Source organism: Scophthalmus maximus, chromosome 15 (assembly GCF_022379125.1).
Source record: "Scophthalmus maximus strain ysfricsl-2021 chromosome 15, ASM2237912v1, whole genome shotgun sequence".
NCBI classification, from domain to species: Eukaryota; Metazoa; Chordata; class Actinopteri; order Pleuronectiformes; family Scophthalmidae; genus Scophthalmus; species Scophthalmus maximus.
Genome location: NC_061529.1, coordinates 107,501 through 135,285, shown reverse-complemented (window position 1 = coordinate 135,285; position 27,785 = coordinate 107,501). Strand labels below are relative to the sequence as shown.

Below are 27,785 nucleotides of genomic sequence, written 5' to 3'. Positions count from 1 at the left end.
TTTCCGCTTCCGGTCATTCATTTATAAATGGTTTTATTCATGAATCATCTTATGAACACACTTTGTATTTTAGAGCTTCGGTTGGACGACAATTAATCATTATTTTATTTTTTTAAACATATTCAAACCTCAAATCAGATGAAGTAAGTGAAGGTGTAATTCTCTGTGTCGCCGGTGAGCGGCGTGGTTTGTTGACGGTGTGTGGATGTGACGGGGATGTTGCCCGTCGGTCACCCGTCAGTCACCCGTCAGTCACCTGTCAGTAACATCTAGCTGTGGATATAACATCTGGAACAACATCTGTTCACCGTGCGTCGCAACGCGTGACTCGCTCTTCCTGTTGCTCACGCAGCGTTAGCTCCTCTGATGCTGCGCTAGTTCTGGACCCGAGCTCGGTAAACTGTCTGTCTGTCTGTCTGTTGTCTGTCTCTCTCTGTCTGTCTGTCTGTCTGTCTGTCTGTCTCTCTCTCTCTGTCTGTCTGTCTGTCTCTCTCTGTCTGTCTGTCTGTCTGTCTCTCTCCGCCGGACCTCGTCACAGACTCTGTTTGTTTGATTATGTGACGTTTCATCTTCTGGTTAACAATCGGTTCAGTTCGGTGTCGTTGTTAAAAACAAACATCGTTGAGATGATGTGAATCAGCTGTTTGTTTGTTCTCCGGTCCGTCAGTCTCCGTCAGTCTCCGTCCTCTCGTCTGTCTCCGCCAGTCGTCGTCAGTCTCCGTCCTCTCGTCTGTCTCCGTCAGTCGCCGTCAGTCTCCGTCCTCTCGTCTGTCTCCGTCAGTCGCCGTCAGTCTCCGTCCTCTCGTCTGTCTCCGTCCTTCTCCATCAGTCCTGTCGGGGACAATATTGCAGGAAACTGTAAATAAATATTTTATTGATGTAAAATGTTTAATCGTGTTACCTGTAATGAATCAGCAAGACTCTGAACGTCTCGTACAGTTGTGTATGTTGTGTGATTATCAGCTAGGAAACTGATTCAGGATCAGAATTCTGTGACGTCAGTCTATTTCTGACAAACCACCTCAAACTGTTCAGTACAGGGGTCTCAAACTCAACTTACTTGGGGGCCGCTGGAGGTAGAGTCTGGGTCAGGCTGGGCCGCATCAAGTATTCAACAAATTGCCTGTTCTTCGTCGCCAACCTTTCTCTTCATGGCAGGTTTTGGGAGAGACATGACTGGAACTGGGTGATGGCATATATATTTCGTCCACTTGGTGTCACTCCAGAACACGGTTCAACCAAGTGACTAACGTTGATACTTCCCCTGGTACTCCCATCGATTTTAATTAAAACCTAGATACCGGATGTCGCCCGGACAAGATGGCGGCGCCATTCAATTCTACGAAAGTTGCTCACCATAAGGTACTTCGAAGCTGGTTACCTTGACAACCACTGTTGACAACAGCGGAAGCTATCGCGAGACAACGGACTATGTATGGTAGCCCATAAGTGTTAAAAAAGTGTGGCAAGCGCGGCACGCACACCGACTCAGACAAAATGTGCGTTTGACAACAACCGCGCGGGCCGGACTAATACTAAACTTTGATGTCAAGTAGGGGACCACAAAAAATCATCCGCGAGTTTGAGACCCCTGGTTCAGAACCTTCGTGTTTAGTTCAGTTGCTTTACTCTGGTTCCTACGTTTGACTTCTGATTCTGTCTGGTGTTGTTACGTTATGTTTACGTTGTGTTTACGTTGTGCTGTTACGTTTTTTACGTTGTGTTTGCGTCATGTTTACTTTGTGTTGTTACGTTGTGTTGTTACGTTGTGTAGTTACGTTGTGTAGTTACGTTGTGTAGTAACATTGCGTTTACGTTGTGTTTACATTGTGTTTACGTTGTATAGTTATGTTGTGTTAACATTGTGTTTACATTGTGTTGTAACGTTGTGTTTACATTGTGTAGTTACGTTGTGTTTGCCCTGTGTAGTTATGTTGTGTTTGTGTTGTGTTGTTACGTTGTGTTGTTACGTTGTGTGGTAACGTTATCTTTACGTTGTGTTTACGTTGTGTAGTAACGTTGTGTTTACATTGTGTAGTTATGTTGTGTAAACATTGTGTTAACATTGTGTTGTAACGTTGTGTTTACGTTGTGTAGTTAGGTTGTGTTTATGTTGTTTTACGTTGTGTTGTTACGTTGTGTTTACTTTGCGTTTACGTTGTGTAGTTACGTTGTGTTGTTGCATTGTTGCGTTGTGTTTGTTTTGTTGTTACGTTGTGTTGTCGCGTCGTGTTTACGTTGTGTTGTTACGTAGTGTTTATGTTGTGTTGTAACGTTGTGTTTACTTTGTGTTTACGTTTGTGTAGTTATGTTGTGTTAACAGTGTGTTTACGTTGTGTAGTTATGTTGTGTTGACGTTGTGTAGTTACATTGTATTTGCTTTGTGTAGTTACATTGTGTTTATGTTGTGTTGTTACGTTGTGTTGTCGCGTCATGTTTACGTTGTGTTGTTATGTAGTGTTTATGTTGTGTTGTAACGTTGTGTTTACTTTGTGTTTACGTTTGTGTAGTCTGTCTGTCTGTCTGTTGTCTGTCTCTCTCTGTCTGTCTGTCTGTCTGTCTGTCTGTCTCTCTCTCTCTGTCTGTCTGTCTGTCTCTCTCTGTCTGTCTGTCTGTCTGTCTGTTTACGTTTGTGTTTACGTTTGTGTAGTTATGTTGTGTTGACGTTGTGTAGTTACATTGTATTTGCTTTGTGTAGTTACATTGTGTTTATGTTGTGTTGTTACGTTGTGTTGTCGCGTCGTGTTTACGTTGTGTTGTTATGTAGTGTTTATGTTGTGTTGTAACGTTGTGTTTACTTTGTGTTTACGTTTGTGTAGTTATGTTGTGTTAACAGTGTGTTTACGTTGTGTAGTTATGTTGTGTTGACGTTGTGTAGTTACATTGTATTTGCTTTGTGTAGTTACATTGTGTTTATGTTGTGTTGTTACGTTGTGTTGTCGCGTCGTGTTTACGTTGTGTTGTTATGTAGTGTTTATGTTGTGTTGTAACGTTGTGTTTACTTTGTGTTTATGTTTGTTTAGTTATGTTGTGTTAACAGTGTGTTTACGTTGTGTAGTTATGTTGTGTTGACGTTGTGTAGTTACATTGTATTTGCTTTGTGTAGTTACATTGTGTTTATGTTGTGTTGTTACGTTGTGTTGTCGCGTCGTGTTTACGTTGTGTTGTTATGTAGTGTTTATGTTGTGTTGTAACGTTGTGTTTACTTTGTGTTTACGTTTGTTTAGTTATGTTGTGTTAACAGTGTGTTTACGTTGTGTAGTTATGTTGTGTTGACGTTGTGTAGTTACATTGTATTTGCTTTGTGTAGTTACATTGTGTTTATGTTGTGTTGTTACGTTGTGTTGTCGCGTCGTGTTTACGTTGTGTTGTTATGTAGTGTTTATGTTGTGTTGTAACGTTGTGTTTACTTTGTGTTTACGTTTGTTTAGTTATGTTGTGTTAACAGTGTGTTTACGTTGTGTAGTTATGTTGTGTTGACGTTGTGTAGTTACATTGTATTTGCTTTGTGTAGTTACATTGTGTTTATGTTGTGTTGTTACGTTGTGTTGTCGCGTCGTGTTTACGTTGTGTTGTTATGTAGTGTTTATGTTGTGTTGTAACGTTGTGTTTACTTTGTGTTTACGTTTGTTTAGTTATGTTGTGTTAACAGTGTGTTTACGTTGTGTAGTTATGTTGTGTTTACGTTGTGTAGTTACATTGTGTTTGCTTTGTGTAGTTACGTTGTGTTTATGTTGTGTTTGCGCTGTGTAGTTACATTCTGTTGTTACATTGTGTTTACTTTGCGTTTACGTTGTGTAGTTATGTTGTGTAGTAACGTTATGTTTACGTTGTGTTAACGCTGTGTAGTTACGTTGTGTTTACATTGTGTATTTATGTTGTGTTAACATTACATTGTGTTGTAACATTGTGTTTGCGTTGTGTAGTTATATTGTGTTTGAGTTTGAGTTTATTTATGTAAAACAGGGACAATACATATTAATGAACATATACATGTAAATATGCAAGATTATAGCCAACAGCTAATTTCCTTCTTTAGTCCCTTCGGCAGGTTGATGTCAACAACATAGGATAGTAAAATCAATAAAACAACAGTAACAATAAATAGAATAGTTTACCTTCATGGCCAGTATGAATAGGAGGAGTAATTACAGAGAGAGAAAACACAATGGGACAGAAAAGAAAAAAGAAAAGCAAGAACAATGCAGACTTTAGTGGATCATGAAAAACATATACACAACACAATATACATGTTTAGGCAGGGCTGTGGCAACAGTGCTGTTCTTCCAATAGCCAAGCTTTAAGATGTTTGATAAAAGAGGTCAGAGTTGGGAGTTCACGTATTGTGTGTGGTATTGAATTCCAGGTGTGAGAAGCACGAACAGAAAAAGTTGTTTGACTAAAGGCACTCTTTCTAAAGAGTGCCTTTAGTCACTATGCACTATACAACAATACAGTCACCTCTAGAGCCAGTTCTTGTTTATCTGTTTATGTTGTGTTTGCGTTGTGTTGTTACGTTGTGTTTACTTTGCGTTTACGTTGTGTAATTACGTTGTGTTGTTGCCTCGTGTTTACGTTGTGTTATTTCTTTGTGTTTACGTTGTGTAGTTACGTTGTGTAGTAACGTTATGTTTACGTTGTGTAGTTACATTGTGTTATTACATTGTGTTGTTCTTCTTCCTGAATGTAACCTTCATCATCATCATCACTGTAGAGTTTATATAGTTATAGTATATAATCACAGTCTTATGTTTTGTGAGCGTAGAAAGTGAATAACGACCGTAGAGTTCTGTGGCAGCAGCAGGGACCAGTAACTCACCCTGCGTTCACTTAAGTCTCGGAACTCGGAGCTCTGAAGTCATGGTTGGCGGATCCTCCGTTCGAGTGCAAACCTCAGACGCAGGTCTGTGATGGCGAGTCCTGAGGTTTAATGGAACGCCCCCAGAGCTCCGAGCTCCCAGTACAATGAAATGCAGCATCACTCGTCGATATGAAGTTGGCGGGTGTAGTAAACGTTTCCACCAATCAATGTCGTTGTCACACTGTAGGATTGATGGTAGTTTAGTATTTCTCAATGACATCACGGTTAAAACATGTTTCTCTTAAAACAAGGTTGATTTCATAGGGACTTCCATTGTGTCACAGCCTCAGAGCTCGACAGGTGAGTCCACCTGGATAGTTGCCACATTATGGTTAATAATCAAAATGTCCAGAATCTCTATTAGACGAATGATGTTAGTTTTGACTTGGGTCCAGTTCAGTGCTGAGATTCTTCTGATGCAGTTCTTCTAGAGTTATGATTAGAGATGTCTTGAACTTGACTTTCAGGACCAGTTTGTTTCCAGTGCAGCAGAACCATGTCGACCCAGTTGACCACGCAGTCCGTCCTGAGAGAGTTCTGCCCGCTCTACTACCTGCTGAACACAATACCAGCCAAGGTACCGAACCGATCCCTACCGGGCCAAACCCCAGGCCAGCTGTTAACAACTGATACAACCATATTTTTGTTCAGTTTAACAACAGAACCTGAACTTCTGCAGTTGTTCAAAGTGATCAAAACGACCCCAGGTCCGGGTCAGAACAGTTAGAACTCAGTGTTTTCATTAGTAGAGACAGAACACGTCTGTGTGTCCTCAGGTGCAGCGTGGCTTTAGGTCCGTCGTCGTCTACCTGACGGCACTCGACAGCAGCAGCGACTTCCTGGCGGTCGGCAGCAGCATTGGCATGTTGTACCTGTACTGTCGCCGCCTCGCCCACATGAACAAGTACAGTCTGGAGGTCAGAGGTCATTTTTCTTCTCTGGTGCTGCATACAGCAGGGCCAGGTGTGTGTGTGTGTGTGTGTGTGTGTGCATGTGTTTGTGTGTTGTACATGTGTTTATGTACACGTGTGTTACAGGGAAAGTGTGATGCGATCACAGCTGTGAAGCTGCTCAGCTGTTTTGATGACCTGGTTGCCGTGGGAACAGCTTCAGGTCGGGTGTCAGTCTTCCAGCTGGTGTCTCCACTTCCTGGTCGTAACAAACAGGTGAGACAGGTCCTTCTACACAGCTGCTGTCTCTCTCTCTCTGCCTGTCTGTAGGTCTAACCTGTCTCTCTCTCTCTGCCTGTCTGTAGGTCTAACCTGTCTCTCTCTCTGCCTGTCTGTAGGTCTAACCTGTCTCTCTCTCTGCCTGTCTGTAGGTCTAACCTGTCTGTCTCTCTGCCTGTCTGTAAGTCTAACCTGTCTCTCTCTCTCCCTGCCTGTCTGTAAGTCTAACCTGTCTCTCTCTCTGCCTGTCTATAAGTCTAACCTGTCTCTCTCTCTCTGCCTGTCTGTAAGTCTAACCTGTCTCTCTCTCTCTGCCTGTCTGTAAGTCTAACCTGTCTCCCTCTCTCTGCCTGTCTGTAAGTCTAACCTGTCTCTCTCTTTGCCTGTCTGTATGTCTAACCTGTCTCTCTCTCTGCCTGTCTGTAGGTCTAACCTGTCTGTCTCTCTGTCTGTCTGTAAGTCTAACCTGTCTCTCTCTCTGCCTGTCTGTTGGTCTAACCTGTCTGTCTGTCTGTAAGTCTAACCTGTCTCTCTCTCTGCCTGTGTGTAGGTCTAACCTGTCTGTCTCTCTGCCTGTCTGTGTGCAGCTGAGGCGTTTCGACGTGGTGGGGCTCCACAAAGGATCAGTGACGTGTTTGTCGTGGAGCACCAATGGGATGAAACTGTTCTCAGGAGATGATAAAGGACGAGTCGTCTTCTCGGCTCTGGACCTAGACCAGGTGAGACTAGGTCACACACTGACAGTCGTGATCACATGGTTGGAAGGATGTCATGATGATGTCATGATGATGTCAAGATGATTTCATGATGATGTCATGTGTGTGTGTGTGTGCAGGGTGTGTGTAAACCCGTGCTGCTGTTAGAGGAGACCTCAGGTGTGGTGCAGGTGGACTACAGTCACCAGGTGCTGCTGGTGTCTACACAGCACAGATCTCTGCTGTACTTCACTCAGAGACAGGAAGTCCAGCAGCTCGGCACCAGGCCACGCAAGAGGTACCACATATATCATAAATCATAAATCATATATCATATCATGTATCATACTGTATATCATATATCATATATATATTATCATATATCATAAATCAATACAAATTTCAGTAACTTTACCGGTTGATTGCAGTAAACGTACCTGTTGTTTGCAGTAACTGTACCTGTTGTTTGCAGCAGCGGCAGGTTCGGCGCCTGCTTCCTGCCGGCTCTCTGTAAACAGAGCGACCTGCAGGTGTTTGCTGCTCGACCTGGACTCAGACTGTGGAGGTCTGACGTCACAGGACAGGTGGAGGACACACGCCTGCTCAAACCACTCTTCAACACACAGGTACACTGGGAACATACAGTATATGGGTGGAAGATTTGTTGTTATAAATCCTGATAAATCCTGATAAATCTTCTAGCAAACTATTCCTGTGTTAATAGTCACATAACTAGTTAGCTTTTTTTTTACAGATTTTTCAAGGGTTTTAGAAATGAAGAGGTTTGATATGGGTCTATAGTTAGTTCAGATGTGATGTGGATCTGATGTGAATCTATAGTTGGTTCAGATGTGATATGGATCTTTAGTACATATGTGATATGGATCTATAGTTCAGATGTGATGTGGATCTGATGTGGATCTATAGTTGGTGCAGATGTGATATGGATCTATAGATAGTTCAGGTGTGATGTGGATCTATAGTTGGTTCAGATGTGATATGGATCTATAGTTAGTTCAGGTGTGATGTGGATCTATAGTTGGTTCAGATGTGATATGGATCTATAGATAGTTCAGGTGTGATGTGGATCTATAGTTGGTTCAGATGTGATATGGATCTATAGTTAGTTCAGGTGTGATGTGGATCTATAGTTGGCTTCTTCCACAGAGGACTACTGCTACATGTGTTAGCACTGCAACTCTATTAACTATTATCTATTAACCTGAAGATATTTAATGTTTCCTCTATTAATAACTGTCTGTCTGTCTGTCTGTCTGTCTTCAGATTCCTCAGTTTGAGTTGTTTCCTCGTCCTGGTCCGGTCGGTGCGTACCGTCCAGCAGACAGACAGCTCGGACTGATCAGCTGTTTCCTCAGAGACGGTTGGATCCTCAGCTGGAATGAGTACAGCCTCTACGTCCTGGACTGTCTGAGCGAGGTATTAATACTACTGATAATACTACTCATGATACTACTGTTGATACTGATAATACTACTACTAATGATACAGATAATACTACTCATGATACTACTGATAATTCTACTGATAATACTACTAATGATACTACTGAAAATTCTACTGAAAATTCTACTGATAATACTACTAATGATACAGATAATACTACTGCTGAGTGAGTGAATCTTGTTGATGTTTGACATGTGATCAGCTTTGTCCTTGATGCGTTCAGGTGATCATCGGAGCGTTGGAGAGCAGTGGAGACATCGTCTCAGTATCATGTTGTGACAATGAGATCTTCATCCTGAAAGGAGACAGAGACATCATCCGTCTGTCCAACAGTCCCGAGGGACTGACCTCCAGCTGTGAGTACTGCTACTGCAAGTAATACTGTCAGTACTACTGCTGCTACTGCAAGCAATACTGTCAGTACTACCGCTGCTACTGCAAGTTATACTGTCAGCACTACTGCTGCTACTGCAAGTAATATTGTCATTACTACTGCTGCTACTGCAAGTAGTACTGTCAGTACTACTGCTGCTACTACAAGTAATACTGTCACCTCTATTCTTCAGTGTCAGAACTCTCCATTCATCTGTCCTCACCTTTGACCACGCCCACCATCCTTCCACTATCTGGATCAGTGGAAACAGCTCAGCCAATCAGAACCATGGCCATCATTGTAGAGGGAGGGGGGGGGGGGGGGCAACTTGGCCAGAAGGAAGAGAAAGACGACGACGAGGAAGTGGAGGAGGCGGAGGAACAGCTGGAGGAACAGCTGGAGGAACCGCTGGAGGAACCGCTGGAGGAACCGCTGGAGGAACCGCTGGAGGTAACTGAGCCACACAACTGGTTGACTGACTGGTTGACTGGTTGATTGATTGGTTGACTTACTAACTGGTTGGTTAACTGACTGGTTGATTTACTGACTGGTTGGTTGACTTACTGACTGATTGGTTGACTTACTGAACGATTGGTTGACTTACTGACTGATTGGTTGACTTACGGACTGGTTGGTTAACTGACTGGTTGGTTGATTTACTGACTGGTTATCTTAGTGAATGCTGCCTGATGCGTCTCCATTTTAAAACCACCTCCATGTTGGGGCAGGTGATGGAGCAACTCTCCCGACGGCCCTGTTTGATGACGAGCAGCTCTCGTAGTCGCAGTAGCTCCGTCACTTCCTGGGATAGTCTCCATGGAAACGTCATGGAAACATCCTGTGAGCTCGGCTCCAGACGCTACAGCGCCCCCCTGGGTCAGGAGGAGATGCAACAGGAGCTGGTGGTGAAAGCCATTAGAGTGAAGAAAAAACAGAGGAGACGACAAGGTAAGAAAAGACAGACAGACTGAGAGACAGACAGACAGACAGACAGACAGACTGAGGGAAAGACAAATTGAGGGAAAGACAGACAGACAGACTGAGAAACAGACAGACAGACAGGCAGACTTTATCACTGACTTTGTTGTGTCTTCTTATTCGTCCTCAGACAGTAGCAGTGGGAACCGTCTCTCTGAAAGCAGCTGCTCAGACTCCATGTTTGTAGTCCAGGATGGCAGCTGTAGTGATGGAGGAAGTGGAACTCCTCTGAGCGACCGGGCCTCACTCATGTGGCTGGACCTTCAGAACCAGGACTCGCAGGAGGCAGGAGGGGGACATTCAGACTCTGGGTACATTTGAAAACCAGCAGACTGTGACATCATCATTGTGTCCTGCTGACCCGCCTGTCTCAACCTTGATTTCTTGTCCCAGCTCCAACCTCCATCCAGGACCCCTGCTCCTTCAGGGCGTAGAGACCCAGCTGGGCCCAGAGGTCGTCCCTCCAACCCCAGATGTAGATCTGCTGCTGGAGTGCACCTTCTCTTACATGCACAAAACTGAGGAAGATGATGGACAGGAGCAGCAGCCAATGGAGGAGCAAGAAGATGATTATCTAAACCCTCTGATTGGACCAGAGGAAGCAGAGGAGGAGAAGGAGGTGCATTGATGGTGGACTTGATGTTTATAAAGACATGCGTATCCATCGGGTGGTTTATCTCACAAAGCTAATGTTTACACTGAAACCAAGTCTTATTGAGTTCTAAAACCAAACTCTCTTTTTTATGATATTGAAACAAACAAGTTATTCTGCCCTCCTTCTGAATCAAAATCCGAGACCTTTACAACGTACGCCCAAGCCTCTGCAAATATGGAGTTGGTACTTAACCTTTGTTTTGGACTAAGGTATCAGTCTTTAATTAAATGAACTATGAATCTTCTTCTGTGTTTCTGTACAGGTGGGCAGCTTGATGCCCCCTGCTGGCCTGACAGACCAGATGTTTTACTCAACTGTGTCCACTCTGGAAAGAGAACGAAGTGTGTCCAGTGATGAAGAGGGAGACATCTACTGTCACACTCTGCCTGGTGCTGGCAGCAGAGGAGAAGTCCACACCTGTCCATCCAATCAGATGGAGAGGACGTCAGACAGAGAGATCGAGCAGGACACTCAGGACAGAGACAGACACAAACCTGACCAGGTGAGACAGACACAAACAAGGTGAGACAGACACAGACCAGGTGAGACAGACACAAACCAGGTGAGACACACACAAACCTGGTGAGACACACACAAACCAGGTGAATCAGACACAAACCAGGTGAGACAGACACAAACCAGGTGAGACACACACAAACCAGGTGAATCAGACACAAACCAGGTGAATCAGACGTAAACCAGGTGAGACAGACACAAACCAGGTGTGACAGACACAGACCAGGTGAATCAGACGTAAACCAGGTGAGACAGACACAGACTAGGCGAGACAGACTCAAACCAGATGAGACAGACAGAGACCAGGTGAGACAGACACAGACCAGGTGAGACAAACACAAACCAGGTGAGACAGACACAGACCAGGTGAATCAGACGTAAACCAGGTGAGACAGACACAAACCAGGTGAGACAGACACAGACTAGGCGAGACAGACTCAAACCAGGTGAGACAGACAGAGACCAGGTGAGACAGACCAGGTGAGACAAACACAAACCAGGTGAGACAGACACAGAGCAGGTGAGACAAACACAAACCATGTGAGACACACACAAACCAGGTGAGACAAACACAAACCAGGTGAGACAAACACAAACCAGGTGAGATAGACATAAACCCGGTGAGACAGACACAGACAAGGTGAGACAGACTCAAACCAGGTGAGACAGACAGAGACCGGTTGAGACAGACACAACCCAGCAGAGACAGGCACAAACCAGGTGAGACAGACCAGGTGAAACAGACGTAAACCAGGTGAGACAGACACAAAACAGGTGAGACAGACCAGGTGAGACAGACACAGACTAGGCGAGACAGTCTCAAACCAGGTGAGACAAACACAAACCAGGTGAGGCAGACACAGACAAGGTGAGACAGACTCAAACCAGGTGAGACAGACACAGACCAGGTGAGACAGAGTCAAACCAGGTGAGACAGACATAAACCAGGTGAGACAGACACAGACCAGGTGAGACAGACTCAAACCAGGTCAGACAGACAGAGACCGGATGAGACAGACCAGGTGAGACAAACACAAACCAGGTGAGACAGACATAAACCAGGTGAGATAGACAGAGACCAGGGGAGACAGACACAAACCTGATGTAACGAGTTTCACAGCTGGATTCACAGTTTTTTTCTTTGATCTCTCCAGTTGGCAGAAAGCTGGATGGGATACTCGGGACCAGGATGTGGAATACTGAGCTTGCAAGTGACTGGCAGGTGGGTCGGTCACCTGACTGGTCTGAGCTGTGATCAGGTGTCTGTCAGGTGTTCAGGGTGACTCACAGGTGACCTGTGTGTTTCAGGCATGTGTGGTGTCTGGACTTTAAAGGAGGACTGTTCTGCACCAGTCTGCCTGAAACTGGACTCAACTGGCAGCGCTTTGAGGACAATGTCCACCAGGTGGCGTTATCGCCTTCAGGTGAGTTGCTGACATCACACACGAGAGATCCTCTCTTATTGATTAAAGCAAAGGGTCAGGTGTTCAGCAGCTGTATATAGCATTAGCTACATGCTAATTGTGGCTGACTCCATCAGGTAACCTGCTGTGGAAGGTGGAGCAGAAGAGCATGAAGGCATTTGCTTGTGCTAAAGTGTCGGTGAAAGGAAAACGTCACTGGTACAAAGCTGTGGAGCAGACAGCCTTTGTGGCTCTGAGTGACGACTCCGCCTGGATCATCAGGACCAACGGGGACCTTTACCTGCAGACAGGTAACCACTGCAGGGAACAGATCCAGTACCACTGGTTCAAAGTTCATTGAAGGTGAACACTGAGGAAACACTTGAATGTTTTGTTGTACTCCTGGATCACAGGGGTTCACCTGTCTCAGTGTGACCTGGGGGCGTCCTGCTGGTCTGGTGGAGCTGTAGGCAGCGATGCTGGAAGTCATGTGACACATATGACAAACTTGGACTTCACAGATTGTCTTCTGAGACATTTCAAACTCACTTTTATTACCAGTGACATCTGCTAACAAACTAGAAGCTACTAAAGGTCACTCTACATAATGAAATGAAAGTTTTTTTAATTGATTTGTTGAGTCATCTTGCACTTCTAGCCCCTTGTCAGTACGGGGTGCTGCAGCCCCTCAGCCTCCCTGGCTGTGGGTGATTAGTTTGAACTGACTGATCAGATATGTCTCCGCCTCCTCTTAGTGGATCCTCTAAGTGGACCCTCGTGGATCCTTGTGCATCCTTGTGGATCCTCTTGGATCATTTTGGATCCTCTTAGTGGATCCTCTTAGATCCTTTGAGTGGATCCTCTAAGTGGATCCTCTGGGATCATTGTGGATCCTCTTAGTGGATCCTCTTAGTGGATCCCTTGAGTGGATCCTCTTAGTGGATCCTCGTGGATGTCCCTGGAGGAGGAGAGCTTGAATGATTCCATTATGACATCATCAAGGTGCTGCTGTTGCCATGGTAAAATTGTCTCCCTCCTCCAGGTCTGAGCGTGGATCGTCCCTGTGCTCGCTCCATGAAGGTCGACTCCCCGTGTGTGTTCAGCCAGGTGTGTGTGAGAGGGGGCGTGGTCTGGGCCCTGAGCGAACACAAGGCGCTGTTCTACCGAGAAGGACTGAACAGCTACTGCAGCGAGGGCGAGGGCTGGAAGTACGACACTGTCAGGTACTAATACTACGGTAATACTACTGTAATACTGCAGCGAGGGCGAGGGCTGGAAGTACGACACGGTCAGGTACTACTACTACTGTAGTACTACTGTAATACTACTGTAATACTGCAGCGAGGGCGAGGGCTGGAAGTACGACACTGTCACGTACTACTACCACTGTAGTACTACTGCAATACTACTGTAATACTGCAGCAAGGGGTGGAAGTACTACACTGTCAGGTGCTACTACTACTGTAAATCTACTGTAATACTACTGTAATACTGCAGCGAGGGCTGGAAATACGACACTGTCAGGTACTACTACTACTGTAATACTACAGTTATACGACACTGTCGGGTACCACTACTACTGTAGTACTACTGTAATACTACATGTTATACTGCAGCGAGGGCTGTAAGTACGACACTGTCAGGTAGTACAACTACTGTAATACTACTGTAATACTACTGTGTGTCTCAGTGAGGCTCAGGGTCTGGAGCTGATGTGCGTTGCCCTGGGAGACGGAGGGACGGCCTGGGCCCTGGACACCGGCGGCAGTTTGTGGTTCAGGACGGGAATCAGCTGGTCCAGACCTCAGGGACAGGACGACCACTGGTGGCAGGTAGTCTTTCACCTGTCTGTCGCTCACCTGTCTATCTCTGTCTCTCACCTGTCTGTCTCTGTCTCTCACCTGTCTGTCTGTCTCTGTCTCAACTGCCTGTCTGTCTCTCACATGTCTGTCCTTGTCTGTCTCTGTCTCACCTGGCTTTCTGTCTGTCTCTCACCTGTCTATCTGTATCTGTCTGTCTCTCACCTCTCTGTCTCTCACCTGTCTGTCTCTGTCTCACATGTCTGTCTCTGTCCTCTCACCTGTCTGTCTCTGTCTGTCTATCTTTTTGTTTGTCTCTCACCTGTTTGTCTCTCACCTGTCTGTCTGTCTGTCTGTCTCTGTCTGTCTCTCACCTCTCTGTCTCTGTCTCACATTTCTGACTCTGTCTGTCATCTCTCTCACTCTCACTTGTCTTTCCCTGTCTGTCTCTCACCTGTCTGTCTCTCTCAGATCAGTATTTCGGACTACGTGGTCTTCGATCAGGGAAGCCTTTTCCAGACGCTGCTGCAGGCGACGCAGAGTGTTGCCACGGTAACCAGGGCGCCAGTGGAGCGGGTGGTGGCTTTCCTGTCTCAGTACTCCACCTGTCAGCCGAGTTTGGTCGGAGCCAATGCCAGCGGAGTCTGGGTTGCATCAGGACGCAACCAGCTGCACCTGGCCCGAGGCAGCCTCGTAGGTCAGTAGAGTCCAGTAGAGTCCCACAGAGACCAGTAGAGTTCGGCAGATCAGTAGAGTCCAGTAGATCAGTAGAGTTCGGTAGAGGCCAGTAGATCAGTAGAGTTCAGTAGAAATCAGTAGATCTGTAGAGTCCAGTAGATCAGTAGAGTTCAGAAGGGATCAGTAGAGTCCAGTAGATCAGTAGAGTTCAGTAGAAATCAGTAGAGTTCGGTAGAGATCAGTAGAGTTCAGTAGAGATCAGTAGATCAGTAGATCAGTAGAGTCTAGTAGATCAGTAGAGATCAGTAGAGTCCAGTAGAAATCAGTAGATTCCAGTAGATTCCAGTACAGTTCAGTAGAGAACAGTAGAGTTCAGTAGAAATCAGTAGATTCCAGTAGAGTCCAGTAGAGATCAGAAGAGATCAGTAGAGTTCAGTAGAGTCCAGTAGATCAGTAGAGTCCAGTAGAGATCAGTAGATCAGTAGAGTTCAGTAGAGTCCAGTAGATCAGTAGAGTCCAGTAGATCATTAGAGTCCAGTTTTCTAGTTTTCCATTTCTCAACTTCTCTTTGTTTTGGCTTCCTTCAGGAACCTTCTGGCAGAATGTGGTTCCAAGAGGAACCGTCTCAGCCACCAGGTGGAGCTTCATCACATCCTCAGCTCTGCCTCACAGAGAAGGTAAGACCTGGACCTCTCTGGTCCTCAAGTCTATCCCCAGACTTCAGGACCCTAAACACACCTGATGGTCTACATGTGTGTCTCAGGTACTTTCCTGTGGTTGGCTCAGAGCAGGAAGGATCTGTTCAGTGTTTGGGACCAGGATGGAGAGCTCCGCCCCTCCTCTGTCTCGCTCCCACCTGAGGTAAAATCAGCTGTCATCCGTTCCAGACTGAGATTCTACTGGCTTTACTCACTCTCACCTTCCGCCTCTGTGTTATTAATGTTCCCAGGTGGAGCTGACTCACCTGTCTGCCTGTCGTGATGCTCTGTGGGGTTTGGACTCTCATGGTCGAGTTAGTATTCGTACACTGTCCCAGTCCTGTCCCACCGGACTGCACTGGACCGCCCTGGACCTCAGCCAGCTTGGTATGTACAGGTGATGTCGTACAGGTGAGGTCGTACAGGTGTAGTAGTACAGGTGAGGTCGGAAAGGTTGGGTCGTACAGGTGGGCTCGTACCTGTTCACATGTTATTTTTGTCCTTAATATTTGTTGATTTGAAACTTCAACAGTTTGTGTTTGGAAAAAGAGGACACACAAACACACACACACAAACACACAAACATACACACACACGCACACACACACTGTTACACAACATGCACTTGTCAGTGAGACTGAGAAACAGCTGAGTGTGTGTGTGTGTGCGTGTGTCATAAACTGACTAATAGGTCAGATCTGTTTTTAGTTCCTCTGCCCTTCATCATAAGTCACATGACTCCATCTCTCTCTCTGCCCCCACACACAGATAAGTGCGTGTGTGTGTGTGTGTGTGTGTGTGTTGTAAATAAAAATCTTGAAAAGGATGAAACTTTGAATATTAGAATAAAAATTCGAGTCTATGACCCTCTGACATCATTGTTTGTCAGTAACTAAAGTTATATAACTTGAGAGGAGATGAAATATTGATTGTGTACTGATAATTGATAATTGAAATAAAAAGCTGGAACAAACGACTGGATCCAGATCCTGAACTCCAGACAGGCTCCGCTCCTTCAGAGGCCTTCGTCAACACAGACCGCAAAAGACCAAACCCATACGAGGCGTATGGTCTACGGCTGATTTCCTATTTGCGTCATCAACTTTCTCCGCCCTTAACACTGTCGCCTAGCAACGGAGCTGCAGTGGCCCACATTACGAGAAAGTTCTGTCACTGGTTCATAATGAATCATGAGACCGGTCGGGAAGAATCCAACCGCCGACATGATGAATGGAAAAGACAGTCTGGTGACACGATGAAGTAGGTGGAGCCTGATCTTTAACAGAAAACACTGATCTAACGTTACAACGCGAGAATTCATTGAGTCTCAAGTATGAATTTACTGCTTCATCTTTAAAGTTCTGAGACGACTGATCAGATTCAGTTCGAGAACCAGATCATTACGTCATATTAGAGAACTAAACCGTGTCATTCCTGTTTTTATATTTGTGACAGAGTCGAAGGTCATGTTATTTATTACTGTTACGTATCTAACGAGGGATGTTTTTTACATATAAAACTTTATAAATATGTGATGTACACACAGAAACAGCGAGAGATGCTTGACAGCTGCAGGAGCAGGCAGATCTGAAACATGAGGCTGTTTCCCAAAAACAGACTGACCTGGAATCATGGTCACCTGATCAGCTCATGTTCGACTTGGACGATGGTGGAGGTGTAAACAGTTTAGTTGTCACTGTACATTAAAGACAAACCAACTGTTACTGACAGTTTCTGAGTAAACATATAAAAGGGTTTTATTGAGTCTTAAAGAACTTTGGTACGAAGCCTGTTCATCTGGTCGAACATGGAGCAATGATGATATAACTAGGTTTAGATTGAGGGTTGGTTAGTAAATCCTCCTCTGACACTTTGTCTTCGTCTGATGAAAGACAAGAACATATGACTCCGGTTGCAACTCATTTCATATTTCTGTGAAATAGAAATATGACTAGAAACAGGACAGCTGCTTGCACGTAACTCTTATCAATGAAAACTCAAATAATAAATCAAAGTGAATCCTGTGTGACACTTTCCGACTTCTGTCAGCTGGCGGTTCTCCTCTACGAGGAGTTTTTTTGGGGACCATGGTGTCATTGATGGGTTCTTAATGAGTATCACGTAGTCCATGAAGACTTTGGAGTGTTCTCCAGATCGATAAGGAGCCTCCAGGGGTCCTTAATCTTCTGTAAGGGTCCTTGAAGGGGTTCCAGTAGTCCATGTTGTGGCTAAATTTGATAATGCTGTCATTATATATAGTATATACTGTATATGTATATAGTCCTTGAGGAAATTATACGGTTCCTTGAGGTTGTTCAAGTGAACTTTCAAGGGTTTCCACGGTCTTTGAGGTTCTTCTTAGTGGGTCTGAATGGTTCTCAGGGCAGTTCAAGGGGAATGTTGTAGTCGTCCATCAGGAGGTTCTTACGGTTGTTCCTGTGTGCCATCGGGAGGTTTATGGTTTTTCACACTGTGACATCAAGATAAAACCTGTTTTCAGTTCAATCATCACCCGTGTGTTACAGGTAGTGTTCGTCTGGTCAGTTTGAGCTGTGGCAGTCAGAACGTCTGGGCCATCGACAGTCGAGGAATTGTCTACTTCAGGGTTGGAACTCAACCGATGAACCCGAGCATGATGCTGCCTGCCTGGATCCACATAGAACCACCTGTACAGGTAACACACTGGTTCCACGTAGAACCACCTCTACAGGTCACACACTGGTTCCACGGAGAACCACCTGTACAGGACACACACTGGTTCCACATACAGTAACTGTCATCATGTCTCTACAGCCAATAGGAGTGCAGCTGGTGAGTATTCAAACGAGTCCTAACGATCGTCTCCTCTGGGCTTTGGACAACAGAGGAACTGTTTTTGTTAGAACTGGACTCAGCGATGAGATGCCTGTGGGGACGGACTGGGACCTAGTGCCAGGTAAGCACCTGTCTGTCTGTCTGTCTGTCTGTGTGTCTGTGTGTCTGTCTTGTGTATTTTGTGCGTGTATTACTATAATGTTGTCGCGTACCTTTGTGTATTTTGTGTGTTCAGGGTTAGCAGCGAGTCAGCTGGTCCTCAGTTGTCGAACCGTTTGGGTTCGATGTGTAAACGGAGATTTGGCTCGACGTTACGGCGTCTCTGAACGAAACCCTGCTGGAGATTACTGGAAGAAGATTCCTGGAAACGCCAACTGGTTAACTGGTGAGACTGGGTTTATAATGGGTTTACGCTGGGGAGACTGGGTTTATAATGGGTTTACAATGGTTAGAGTGGGTGTCCTTTACATTGTTGCAGATGTTGATTATATACTGTATGTGTTATATCATGACATCATGTCTCTGTCTCTCTCCAGTGACTCCAGAAGACGAGTTGTGGGCGGTGACTCCTGCTGGTGGTTTGTCCCGTCGGCTCACAAAGCTCCTCCCACAGACTTCCTATAAACCCGCCTCCTCAGGCCCTGCCCTCAGTGGAGATGATGTTGAGGATGAATGGGAGCTCATCTGACCTGTGACATCACAGTGATGTCACTGCCAGGTGTTGGTCTCTCTGAGCTGGACGTTATGACTTCACCGTGATATCACTTCCTATGACATTCAAGTATAAAATGGCCGCCACACAGAGAGCCCAGATGGCTTCTGGGAAATGAAGTGAACTGGGTTTTATTATTTGGTTTTAACAGGAAGCACTTTAATCTCTGAGGGGAGGGGGGGGGGGCAATTTCTACTGGTTCCAATCAGTTCCGCTGGTTCTAACTGGTTTAGTTTTTGTTTGTGAGGACGTTAAAAGGACAGTCTGGTTTAATTTAATTGATTATCAGAGATCAGTGATATTAAAGGGACATTTCACTGTAAGTCAGTGTACAGAGTGGGCAGGGGTGGGGGGTAATCACTTTATCAATTTAATCTACTGTAGCTCCAGTTTAATTGTTCCTGATATCTGAAAGGATGAAGTGAAATATTTAAATAATTTTTCTGTTTGACATTCCACTCTCCACAGAGCAGACTTGTCTAAACCGGTTTAAACTGGTTCTCTGACCAAACTGGACGCTCCTGTGGTCTGTTTCTCAGTTACCATGGTAACAGGCTGGAGTAACTGTCATTGGCAACGATTTATATAAAAGATGTAATTTTCATAAATTAATTTTGTGGACTCAAATGGACTCTAGTGGGCTTTGGTTGACTCTGGTTGACTCTGGTTGACTCTGGTGGACTGTGGTTGACTCTAGTGGACTGTGGTGGACTCTAGTGGACTGTGGTGGACTGTTGTGGACTGTGGTGGACTGTTGTGGACTTCGGTTGACTGGTGGACTGTGGTGGACTGTGGTTGACTCTGGTGGAATGTGGTGGACTCCGGTGGACTCTAATGGACTGTGGTGGACTGTGGTGGACTCTACAGGACTCTGCTGGACTGTCGTGGACTGTGGTGGTCCTCTCACTTTCTCCTCTCTAACAGCATCACGAGTAAAACCTGAGCACGTGTGACTCTGTCATGATGTCATCATTCCATCAGCTGATTGGTTGGAGGTTCCTGCTGCTGACCAATTAGAATTCAGTGTGAAGTCACCTGTTGTGTGGTGTCATTCTTTAGCTTAATAAACATGTTTTATCACTGAAGCAGCATCTAGTTATTGATCATGTTGTTGATCAATATCAGTTTCAATAAGGCCGAAAATTCAGGTTTATCCAAAAAACTGAAAACTAAATAACAGAAAGTAAAAAGTATATGTAGTATAAGTATATATATGTATATAAAGACGATCAGTGACTGTATATAAAGATGATCAGTGACTGTATATGAAGACAATCAGTGACTGTATATAAAGACGATCACCGACCGTATATGAAGACGATCACCGACCGTATATAAAGACGATCACTGACTGTATATTAAGACGATCACTGACTGTATATTAAGACGATCGCTGACTGTATATTAAGACGATCACCGACCGTATATTAAGACGATCACTGACCGTATATAAAGACGATCACTGACTGTATATTAAGACAATCACTGACTGTATATTAAGACGATCACCGACCGCATATGAAACGATCACTGACCGTATATAAAGACGATCACTGACTGTATTAAGACGATCACTGACTGTATATAAAGACGATCAATTCAACCTCACCCTGGTTTTTACTCATGTTATCTCAAAATGGCGGATAATTTCCTCTGGTAAGCCCCTCCCAAAGCCTCTGACATCACTGGTACTAGAACCAATTAAGTTGTAGGTGAAACCTGCGCAGCATCATACTGGTCTCTGATTGGCTCCGAACTAGCTGTGATGTCATCAGTCAGGCGTTAAAGAGAATAAAGGAGAAAACAACAGGACTTTTTTATTTTAATGAGCAGAGTGTGACAAAATCAATATGATTGATCAGATCAATATGATCGGTGATCAGTTGAGGTAGAAACGTTAATACGTCACATCAACAGGTTCTGACGTCCAATCATCTTCTTCAGGTTCTGATCCGATCTGATCACAAACTGTTCATCAATTAAATTGATCTTAATGAAATTCACTTCATGATCCAGTGTCTGAGTCTTGTCAGACGAAAACCTCGTATCTCCAAGCATGACGTCGTTGTCATGTCAACAACCAATCACACTTTCCCACTCGGGACGATCAACAGGAGCGCCGTGTGTCACGGCCGACTGCAGCTCGGTTCCCCAGCTGATCATCAAGTACATGATCAGTAATAATCAATAATCAATGATCAATCTATCCTCCATTTTGAAGTTCGATGTCAGTTAAGACCTGATGACTTATTTGTATAAACGTCATCTGATTGGCCGATTTACCACAACGTAACTAAGATGATGTCATCACGTTCACAGACGACGTATGTGTTGTGAAGCGTCACAGCTGCTCCTTCTTTCTCCTCATGGTCCTAAAGTCTGTCACCAAACCCACGCTCTGGAGATATGAGATTTTCCGCTGATCAGTGATCAGGTCGGTTTGTCATTACATCATCAACAAAACCATCCAATCACAGCAGGCCTGAGAGGATTACAGAGTTATTTCCATGGTGACAGATGATGTCACTGCCAGCTGTGCGGCTGCAGGAAGTGGGGCAGCGTGCTGATCTGATCTGGTCCGGACTGGGCCAAACACCTGAGGGCCTGCAGCAGGAGCGGGGGCGGGGCCAAACCACACAGCCATCCGAAAACTTCATTTCCCAGCAGGCTTTGCCAGCGCTGGGGCTCTTCCTGCACGCAGCGCAGCGGTTGCGGTTTGGGCAGAAACAGCAGTAGCAGGTCAAGGCAGCGCTGTGCGTGGCGTCGAAGTGAAGCGTCGCAGGAGACGAGCACCTGCAGCGCGGCGTCGAGTCCGTCGGGCTGTGCGCCGCGAACCAGCAGCAGCAGCAGACAGTCGGAGCGCGAAAGCTCCACCGCCAGCTGCACCGCACTCTTTCCTGCGTCAGCGGCGTGCGAGCAGCTACCGCAGCCGTCCAGGAACTCCTGACGCTCGCTCTGCGTTTTACAGTCCTTCAGCGTCTCTGCCATTGTGCCGAGGATCGACACGCGGTCGTAACGCACCGCCACGTTCAGGTGTGGTGTGCCGCTGCGATGGTGGCAGCAGAAACTGCAACGTGGAGCTCTAAGCGCGCTCACCGAGTACCTGTTGAGAAGGTAACGTGCATAGTCCTGGTGGTCGTGCACGAGCGCGTACAGCAGCGCCTCCGACGGCAGGAAGGCCCGAGGGCGTCCGTCCTCCCAGCAGAACACCTCCATACTCCGCATGTCCTCCAGCAGCCAGACCGGCAGCCGCTCCCTCACCGCGCAGTAGAAGGAAAACGCCGTCCGCTCGCACTGACGCTCGGACGGAGACGAAGACGAAAATGCTCGGTCGTCCCGTGAGGACAAGAGCCAAGGCATCACGGACAGACAGGACAGGCACAAACACCTGCTCACTGACCTCAGTCAAACCTCCGGCCTCAGTTCCCTCACACTTTTATAGCTACTTCACCCCGCCCCCCCCCGCCCCGCCCCCACTCTGGCAGCTTCAGCTCCATGTGTGGATGTTTGTTTTGGGTGCAGGGCCGGGGGGCGGGGGGGCGGATCGAGTGTCTCTCATTCCAAACATAACGAACAGTTTCAAGAACATGAGTAGAAACTCACAAACACACAATCAGTCCACTGATTATCGATTATTGATTGTTCATGACTGATTAGTTTGATTATTGACTTCTAATTAGACTGCAACACACAGTGTTTGTGTGTGTGTGTGTGTGTGTGTGTGTGAGTGTGTGTGTGTTGTAGCAGCAGTTCACTGTAAACAAATCTGTGTCCTATTTTCACTCTCCAGCACCCTAACCCCCCCCCACACACACACACAGTGATCAGCTGATCCAGTCGTTTGCATGTAGAGTTCAAACCTGTGACCTGATGTGATAAAGGTCACTGATAACTGATTGATAGTATTGATTAATCTTTTGGAACTTCGAGGTTCTTTAGTGTTTTTTTTTTAATTTATGGAGAAGTTTGAAAGTTTATAAGATTCTATATTGGGTTAGGTTATAGATCAATCAATCACAGAACAACAGATCACATCTGACGTCTGAACTCTGACCTCTGAGGTGATGTTCCCTGAAGACATGAAATGATTCATGTAGACTGAGAACTAAACTTTATTGTCCACAGAGTTACAGACAAACAACAACATGTAAACAATGACCAGGAAGTGCGCTGTCGGTCTGTGTGACAGACACAGACAGACAGAAAGAGACAGACAGACACAGACAGTCAGACAGAGAGACAGACAGACAGCTATAGACACAGATAGCTACAGATACAGACACTAGAGACACAGACTCTACAGACACAGACAGACAGACAAACACAGACAGACAGATAGCTACAGACAGACAGCTACAGATACAGATGCTAGAGACACAGACTCTACAGACACAGACAGATAGACACAGACTCTACAGACAGACAGACAGCTACAGACACAGACAGACAGACAGCTACAGATACAGACGCTAGAGACACAGAATCTACAGACACAGACAGACAGACACACTCTACAGACAGACCGACAGGTACAGACAGACAGCTACAGACAGACAGCTACAGATACAGACGCTAGAGACACAGACTCTACAGACACAGACAGACAGACACAGACTCTACAGACAGACAGACAGACACAGACAGATAGACAGCTACAGGCAGACAGCTACAGATACAGACGCTAGAGACACAGACAGACACAGACTCTACAGACACAGACAGACACAGACTCTACAGACACAGACAGACAGAAACAGTTAGACAGACAGACAGCTACAGACAGACAGATAGCTACAGATACAGACGCTAGAGACACAGAGTTTTCTCACATGTTGACTCTGTTTTTTAATTTATTTATTGTGTTTAAAACTTTGTTCTTCACTCAATAAACTTGATTTGAGACCTGACGTGTTTTCAAATCTTTATTAAATCATCAGATCAACAGAGCCAATCATCAATCATCAATACTGATTCAGGTGTTTTCTGTCCGATCTGCCTCAGACGGATCGATCTCAGATCAGTGATCGCTGTCAGGACTCGTTCCAGTTGTATCCGGTCTCTTGGTTGACGTGTAGCATCTTTAGCTTCTGTTAGCTTGATCAGACGGAACATTCCCGCTTCAGAGTCTCTGTTTCACACCGGACTTCCCTCTGTCCGAACCGGATTGTGACCTCAGCTCTGAGGCCGGTTCTCTTTAGCAGGGCAGCTAAACTAACAAGCTAACTGTTAGCCTAAGTGAGCAGCTAGCACTTAGCCCGGGCTTCCTCCGCGATGCCTACGATGCTGGAGAGAAACCCCGAGGCTCCGGGTAAGAGGAGAGGCAGAGCCCCGGCGGGCGGCGGCGGCACCGGCCCCGGAGCAGCAGCAAACCCCGGCGGGAAGAGCCTGTCCGGTAATGGAACCAGTACCAACAGCTGCTGGGAAGAGGGAAGTTCAGGATCCAGCAGCGACGAGGAGCATGGTGGGTAGCCTCGGTCTCTGTATTACTGCTGTGTACTGTGTATTCTTAAGTACTGTTACTGAGTACTGTTGTGTACTGTGTGTGCAGGCGGAGGAGGGATGCGGGTTGGACCGCAGTACCAGGCCGTGGTTCCAGAGTTTGATCCGGGTAAGAGACTCAACGCGGCTGTGGTGGTGGTAGCCTCGAACACATCGCACCGAACGACATGATACTAATGACAGACATCTCGTGGTTCTGGCTCCAGGAGGTGCTACAGGTTATTGTAGTGTTAGTTGTCAAGTGGTGTAGTTCAGGTCGTGTAATTGTCTGGTGGTGTAGTTCAGGTGTTGTATTTGTCAGGTGGTGTAGTTCAGGTGGTGTAGTTGTCAGGTGGTGTAGTTCCTGTGGTGTAGTTGTCAGGTGGTGTAGTTCAGGTGGTGTAATTGTCTGGTGGTGTAGTTCAGGTGTTGTATTTGTCAGGTGGTGTAGTTCAGGTGGTGTACTTCAGGTGGTGTAGTTGTCGGGTGTTGTAGTTAAGGTGGTGTAGTTGTCTGGTGTTGTAGTTCAGGTGGTGTAGTTGTCAGGTGGTGTAGTTCAGGTGTTGTATTTGTCAGGTGGTGTAGTTCAGGTGGTGTACTTCAGGTGGTGTAGTTGTCGGGTGTTGTAGTTAAGGTGGTGTAGTTGTCTGGTGTTGTAGTTCAGGTGGTGTAATTGTCAGGTGGTGTAGTTGTCTAGTGTTGTAGTTCAGGTGGTGTAATTGTCAGGTGGTGTAGTTGCCTGGTGGTGTAGTTCAGGTGGTGTAGTTGTCAGGTGGTGTAGTTCAGGTGGTGTAAATGTCTGGTGGTGTAGTTCAGGTGGTGTAGTTGTCTGGTGTTGTAGTTCAGGTGGTGTAATTGTCAGGTGGTGTAGTTGCCTGGTGGTGTAGTTCAGGTGGTGTAGTTGTCAGGTGTTGTAGTTCAGGTGGTGTAGTTGTCAGGTGGTGTAGTTCAGGTGGTGTAAATGTCTGGTGGTGTAGTTCAGGTGTTGTAAATGTCTGGTGGTGTAGTTCAGGTGTTGTAAATGTCTGGTGGTGTAGTTCAGGTGGTGTAATTGTCAGGTGGTGTAGTTGTCAGGTGTTGTAGTTCAGGTCGTGTAGTCGTCAGGAGGTGTAGTCGTCAGGTGGTGTAGTTCAGGTGTTGTAATTGTCAGGTGTTGTAGTTCAGGTGGTGTAGTCGTCAGGTGTTGTAGTTCAGGTGTTGTAAATGTCTTGTGGTGTAGTTCAGGTGGTGTAATTGTCAGGTGGTGTAGTTCAGGTGGTGTAATTGTCAGGTGATGTAGTTCAGTGGTGTAGTTGTCAGGTGTTGGAATTCAGGTGGTGTAGTTGTCAAGTGTTGTAGTTCAGGTGGTGTAGTCGTCAGGTGGTGTAATTTTCAGGTGGTATATTTGTCAGGTGGTGTAATTGTCTGGTGATGTAATTGTCTGGTGGTGTATTTCAGGTTGTGTAGTTGACAGGTGGTGTAGTTGTCTGGTGGTGTAGTTGTCAGGTGATGAAGTTCAGGTGTTGTAGTTCAGGTGGTGTAGTTCAGCATCAATTGGTGATTTACCTCGGTAACAAGAGAACCAGCTTCGTAGTTGAACCTGAAGTTGAACCTGAAGCTACCAGTTGATCTGAGGGATGATATGGAAAAAAATGTTATCTCGATAATTTTTCACATTTATCGATATCGATATATATATATATATATATCATGAAGTCAAATCACTATTTCTGTGAAGCTTAAAGGTTTTTAGATGTAAAGATATAATATTTATAATTTAAATAATAAGTATTATTTATTTTCTGTGAGAAGGTGAACATTATGCAACTGCTGCTGTATAATGTAGTTGTTTAAATACAACTGCTGCTGTAAAATGTAGTTGTATAAATACAACTGCTACAAATGCTACAGAAGTTATATCAATGTGTCTTAAATAACTATCGAGGGAAAGTTATTTCACCATAATAATCATTATCGTTATTGCCCAGCCATATTACCATTTTGTGTGTGTGTGTGTGTGTGTGTGTGTGTGTGTGTGTGTGTGTGTGTTTTTTATCAGACTTGGCCCAGGCGGCTCAGCTGAGAGAAAACCCAGGGATGTTGGTCTGGATCCCGAGCAGTTGTCTGAACCAGACTCAGTGTAAGAATCTTCCTCAGTCCACTGACACATGAACAGTCGATTATTAAAATCAATACGATCTAAATTGATGTGTTATTTTGATGCAGTGGACGAATACATCGCCATCGCCAAAGAGAAACATGGCTACAACATGGAGCAGGTAACGTTTTATATTTAAACTCTACTGAGGTCAGTACCAGTATAATCCTGTAAGTGGTATTGTTTCCGTCAGTACCAGTATAACCAGTATACTTTCTGCCTTTCAGGCTCTGGGGATGCTCTTCTGGCACAAACACAACATTGAGAAATCTCTGGCTGATCTTCCGAACTTCACCCCGTTTCCTGATGAGTGGACGGTGGAGGATCGAGTCCTGTTTGAACAGGCCTTCAGCTTCCACGGCAAGAGCTTCCACCGCATCCAGCAAATGGTACCTCACCAGTAGAGGCAGTTTATTTAGTTACCAGTACAGATTAGAAGTGTTAGAAGTGATCGGCTGTCTAACACTGTCTCTCTGTGTGAAGTTACCTGATAAATCCATGGCCAGTCTGGTTCGGTTTTATTACTCCTGGAAGAAAAGTCGCAGTAAAACCAGTCTGATGGACCGACACACCCGGAAAAACAAGAGAGGGAGAGACGAAAGGTGAGCTGACATCATCACACTACAGGTAACACCACAGGTAACACCAATGGTAACACCACAGGTATGAACTCTGGTGTGATTGGTGCTGTTTGTGTTTCAGTGACGATGAGGTTGAAGACGGAAACAAAAATCTTCTGAGTGACTCTGAGATTGAGAAAAATAGAGACGACAAGAAGGAGGTGACTATTTACTGCTGTCTGGCTATTCACTGACTGTTGTCTGGCTGTTCACTGAATGTTGTCTGGCTGTTCACTGACTGTTGTCTGGCTGTTCATTGGCTGTTGTCTGGCTGTTCACTGACTGTTGTCTGGCTGTTCACTGACTGTTGTCTGGCTGTTCACTGAATGTTGTCTGGCTGTTCACTGACTGTTGTCTGGCTGTTCATTGGCTGTTGTCTGGCTGTTCACTGACTGTTGTCTGGCTGTTCACTGACTGTTGTCTGGCTGTTCACTGAATGTTGTCTGGCTGTTCACTGACTGTTGTCTGGCTGTTCATTGGCTGTTGTCTGGCTGTTCACTGACTGTTGTCTGGCTGTTCACTGACTGTTGTCTGGCTGTTCACTGAATGTTGTCTGGCTGTTCATTGGCTGTTGTCTGGCTGTTCACTGACTGTTGTCTGGCTGTTCATTGACTGTTGTCTGACTTTTCACTGACTGTTGTCTGACTGTTTAGTGACTGTTTTGTTTCAGGTGAACTCTGGATCAGAGAGGTCAGAGGTCAAACCAGCTGCTGGACTGAAGGTAAAAACAAATCA

At 45.6% G+C, this 27,785-nt stretch overlaps 3 protein-coding genes across 5 annotated transcripts in view; 2 read left to right on the top strand and 1 right to left on the bottom strand.

The window, feature by feature from the left end:
• The first annotated feature begins 142 nt into the window (after nt 1-142).
• Nucleotides 143-19,900, top strand: tecpr2 (tectonin beta-propeller repeat containing 2). 2 transcript variants are annotated; one of them, XM_035610742.2, is made up of 27 exons: nt 143-395; nt 5,329-5,438; nt 5,638-5,778; nt 5,899-6,027; nt 6,618-6,749; nt 6,866-7,023; nt 7,198-7,351; nt 8,010-8,162; nt 8,413-8,545; nt 8,756-9,012; nt 9,291-9,510; nt 9,671-9,851; nt 9,934-10,159; nt 10,458-10,697; nt 11,866-11,933; nt 12,020-12,135; nt 12,252-12,425; nt 13,157-13,337; nt 13,805-13,946; nt 14,385-14,610; nt 15,179-15,268; nt 15,355-15,452; nt 15,541-15,676; nt 17,815-17,963; nt 18,083-18,224; nt 18,339-18,488; nt 18,640-19,900. In XM_035610742.2, the coding sequence occupies exons 2-27, from the start codon at nt 5,358-5,360 to the stop codon at nt 18,789-18,791; spliced, it is 4,029 nt and encodes a 1,342-aa protein (XP_035466635.2). In that variant the 5' UTR covers nt 143-395; nt 5,329-5,357; the 3' UTR covers nt 18,792-19,900. The 2 variants fall into 2 exon arrangements, with proteins under 2 accessions (XP_035466635.2, XP_047193783.1); XM_047337827.1 differs by lacking the exon at nt 143-395 and adding an exon at nt 4,667-5,161.
• Nucleotides 19,901-20,624: 724 nt separating this feature from the next.
• Nucleotides 20,625-22,220, bottom strand: ankrd9 (ankyrin repeat domain 9). Its single transcript, XM_035611322.2, has one exon. It carries the CDS (start codon nt 22,173-22,175, stop codon nt 21,339-21,341), a length of 837 nt encoding a protein of 278 aa, XP_035467215.1. The 5' UTR covers nt 22,176-22,220; the 3' UTR covers nt 20,625-21,338.
• A 1,558-nt stretch (nt 22,221-23,778) lies between these two features.
• Nucleotides 23,779-27,785, top strand: part of rcor1 (REST corepressor 1) — a 5,606-nt gene continuing 1,599 nt past the window's right edge. Inside the window, exons 1-8 of one of the 2 annotated variants that reach the window (XM_035610186.2) lie at nt 23,779-24,276; nt 24,364-24,423; nt 26,332-26,412; nt 26,499-26,551; nt 26,658-26,819; nt 26,914-27,032; nt 27,133-27,211; nt 27,721-27,771. In XM_035610186.2, the coding sequence (XP_035466079.1) occupies nt 24,087-24,276; nt 24,364-24,423; nt 26,332-26,412; nt 26,499-26,551; nt 26,658-26,819; nt 26,914-27,032; nt 27,133-27,211; nt 27,721-27,771 (795 nt within the window). In that variant the 5' untranslated portion in view covers nt 23,779-24,086. The remainder of the gene's footprint in view (nt 24,277-24,363; nt 24,424-26,331; nt 26,413-26,498; nt 26,552-26,657; nt 26,820-26,913; nt 27,033-27,132; nt 27,212-27,720; nt 27,772-27,785) is intronic. The other variant, XM_035610187.2, reaches the window with a different exon arrangement.

Bases quoted from the DNA above. Each gene is read 5' to 3' on its own strand.
- ankrd9 (XM_035611322.2), bottom strand. From the start codon at position 22,175: ATGCCTTGGCTCTTGTCCTCACGGGACGACCGAGCATTTTCGTCTTCG.
- tecpr2 (XM_035610742.2), top strand. From the start codon at position 5,358: ATGTCGACCCAGTTGACCACGCAGTCCGTCCTGAGAGAGTTCTGCCCG. The intron at 9,013-9,290 runs GTAACTGAGCCA...ATGTTGGGGCAG, and splicing joins CGCTGGAGGAACCGCTGGAG to GTGATGGAGCAACTCTCCCG. The intron at 13,338-13,804 runs GTACTAATACTA...TGTGTGTCTCAG, and splicing joins TGGAAGTACGACACTGTCAG to TGAGGCTCAGGGTCTGGAGC.